The following is a 1,482-nucleotide window of genomic DNA, read 5'->3' on the forward strand; positions in this document are numbered from 1 at the left end:
AGGTGTGTTTTACAAGACATTGATCCTAAATTGAAGAACACCGGCTACAAACTTGCAAAAAACTCTTACATACAGAGCCTTTCTATGAAAAGTTTCCAATCTAAGACTCTGGCATGAGTTGCATCATAGATGTGAAAGGTGATCTATCAAGAGAGCCAATTTGCATAGCAGACCCAAACAATAGGACTGATGCCTGTCTCAAAAGAATTAAAAGCCTCTGCCCATTGATTGGCTGAGATGCTTCTGATGTCACAATACTACTCAGCAGCAAATGTCTTGAAATCAAACAATATGAGCAAGCAGCCTTTCTCTTTCCCTTTGGCGCCAAAACCATTACCATTGGGCTGTGAGGAAAAAAGTGCCACAACCGAAACTACTGGATCCACTGGATCCAAACTGTACAGGACCTTGTGTCCCCTGGGAAAACCAGCCAAGTAGTCTCCAAATCCAGCTACCTTTTTCTTTGGGATGGTTAATTATTACGAAGTCCTAGGTCTGAACCAAAATGCCTCGCAAGAAGACATTAAAAGGGCCTACCGTAAACTTGCATTAAAGTGGCACCCAGACAAGAATCCTTATAACAAGGAGGATGCAGAAAAGAAATTCAAAGCTGTAGCTGAGGCCTATGAAGTTCTGTCAGATCCCCAGAAACGTTCTCTCTATGACCGACCTGTCAAAGAGCCAAGGTTCAGAGGGAGAGGAGCTTCTGGCACTTTTCCTCACAGCCCCTTTGATTTTGACTTTGTCTTCCGCAGCCCCGAGGAGATCTTCCGAGAGTTTTTTGGAGGAATGGACATCTTTGCACATGACTCCTGGGACAACGAGTTTGATGATGATAATCGTGGAGAGGAAAACCGGACTGGGTTGCAAAGTCCTTTTGGCCTCTTTTCTGGACTAGGTGCCTTTTCCAATTTTGCATTTAATTCCCTTGGGCCCGGTGTGCACACTATGTTCTCCTGCAGGTCCTTTGGCGACGATAGCAGTGGAGCACAGAATTTCAGATCTGTAGCGACTTCTACAGAAGTCGTCAATGGACGGAGAATCACCACTCGAAAAATTGTCGAGAACGGGCAAGAAAGAGTTGAAATTGAGGAGGATGGTCAACTGAAGTCCATAAGAGTAAATGGAAGAGAACAGTTGAAATGCTAATAATTCTCCACATGTCTGTCCAAAAAGCAATAGTCAGCTGCTTGTACAATCTTAAAAGGACTCTTGTTCCGTAAAAGTGGAAACCAACTAATAAACTCGTTCACTGAGTTCAAGACCTATGTGGTAATGACTTCTGAATTACTTGGAATAACTCTGGTGGTCAGGATGTGATTTATTTTGATGATTCCTCCAAAATGTACTGAAATAACCGCAGTATAGGGTCTATGATTTTACTGTTTAGGATGTTATCCTCTAAAACAGTGGTTCTCAACTTGTGGGTCGGGACCCCTTTGGAGGTTGAATGACCCTTTCACAGGGGTCACCTAAGACCAT

At 43.4% G+C, this 1,482-nt stretch overlaps 1 protein-coding gene across 1 annotated transcript; it reads left to right on the plus strand.

Moving 5' to 3' along the window:
* Positions 1-468: 468 nt before the first annotated feature.
* On the plus strand, positions 469-1,149 carry DNAJB8 (DnaJ heat shock protein family (Hsp40) member B8; the record flags this gene model as incomplete). Its single annotated transcript, XM_081938373.1, has 1 exon — positions 469-1,149. One exon carries the CDS (start codon positions 469-471, stop codon positions 1,147-1,149), a length of 681 nt encoding a protein of 226 aa, XP_081794499.1.
* Between the last annotated feature and the right edge of the window lie 333 nt (positions 1,150-1,482).

This window comes from Natrix helvetica (assembly GCF_964273705.1).
Source record: "Natrix helvetica genome assembly, chromosome: 1".
NCBI classification, from domain to species: domain Eukaryota; kingdom Metazoa; phylum Chordata; class Lepidosauria; order Squamata; family Natricidae; genus Natrix; species Natrix helvetica.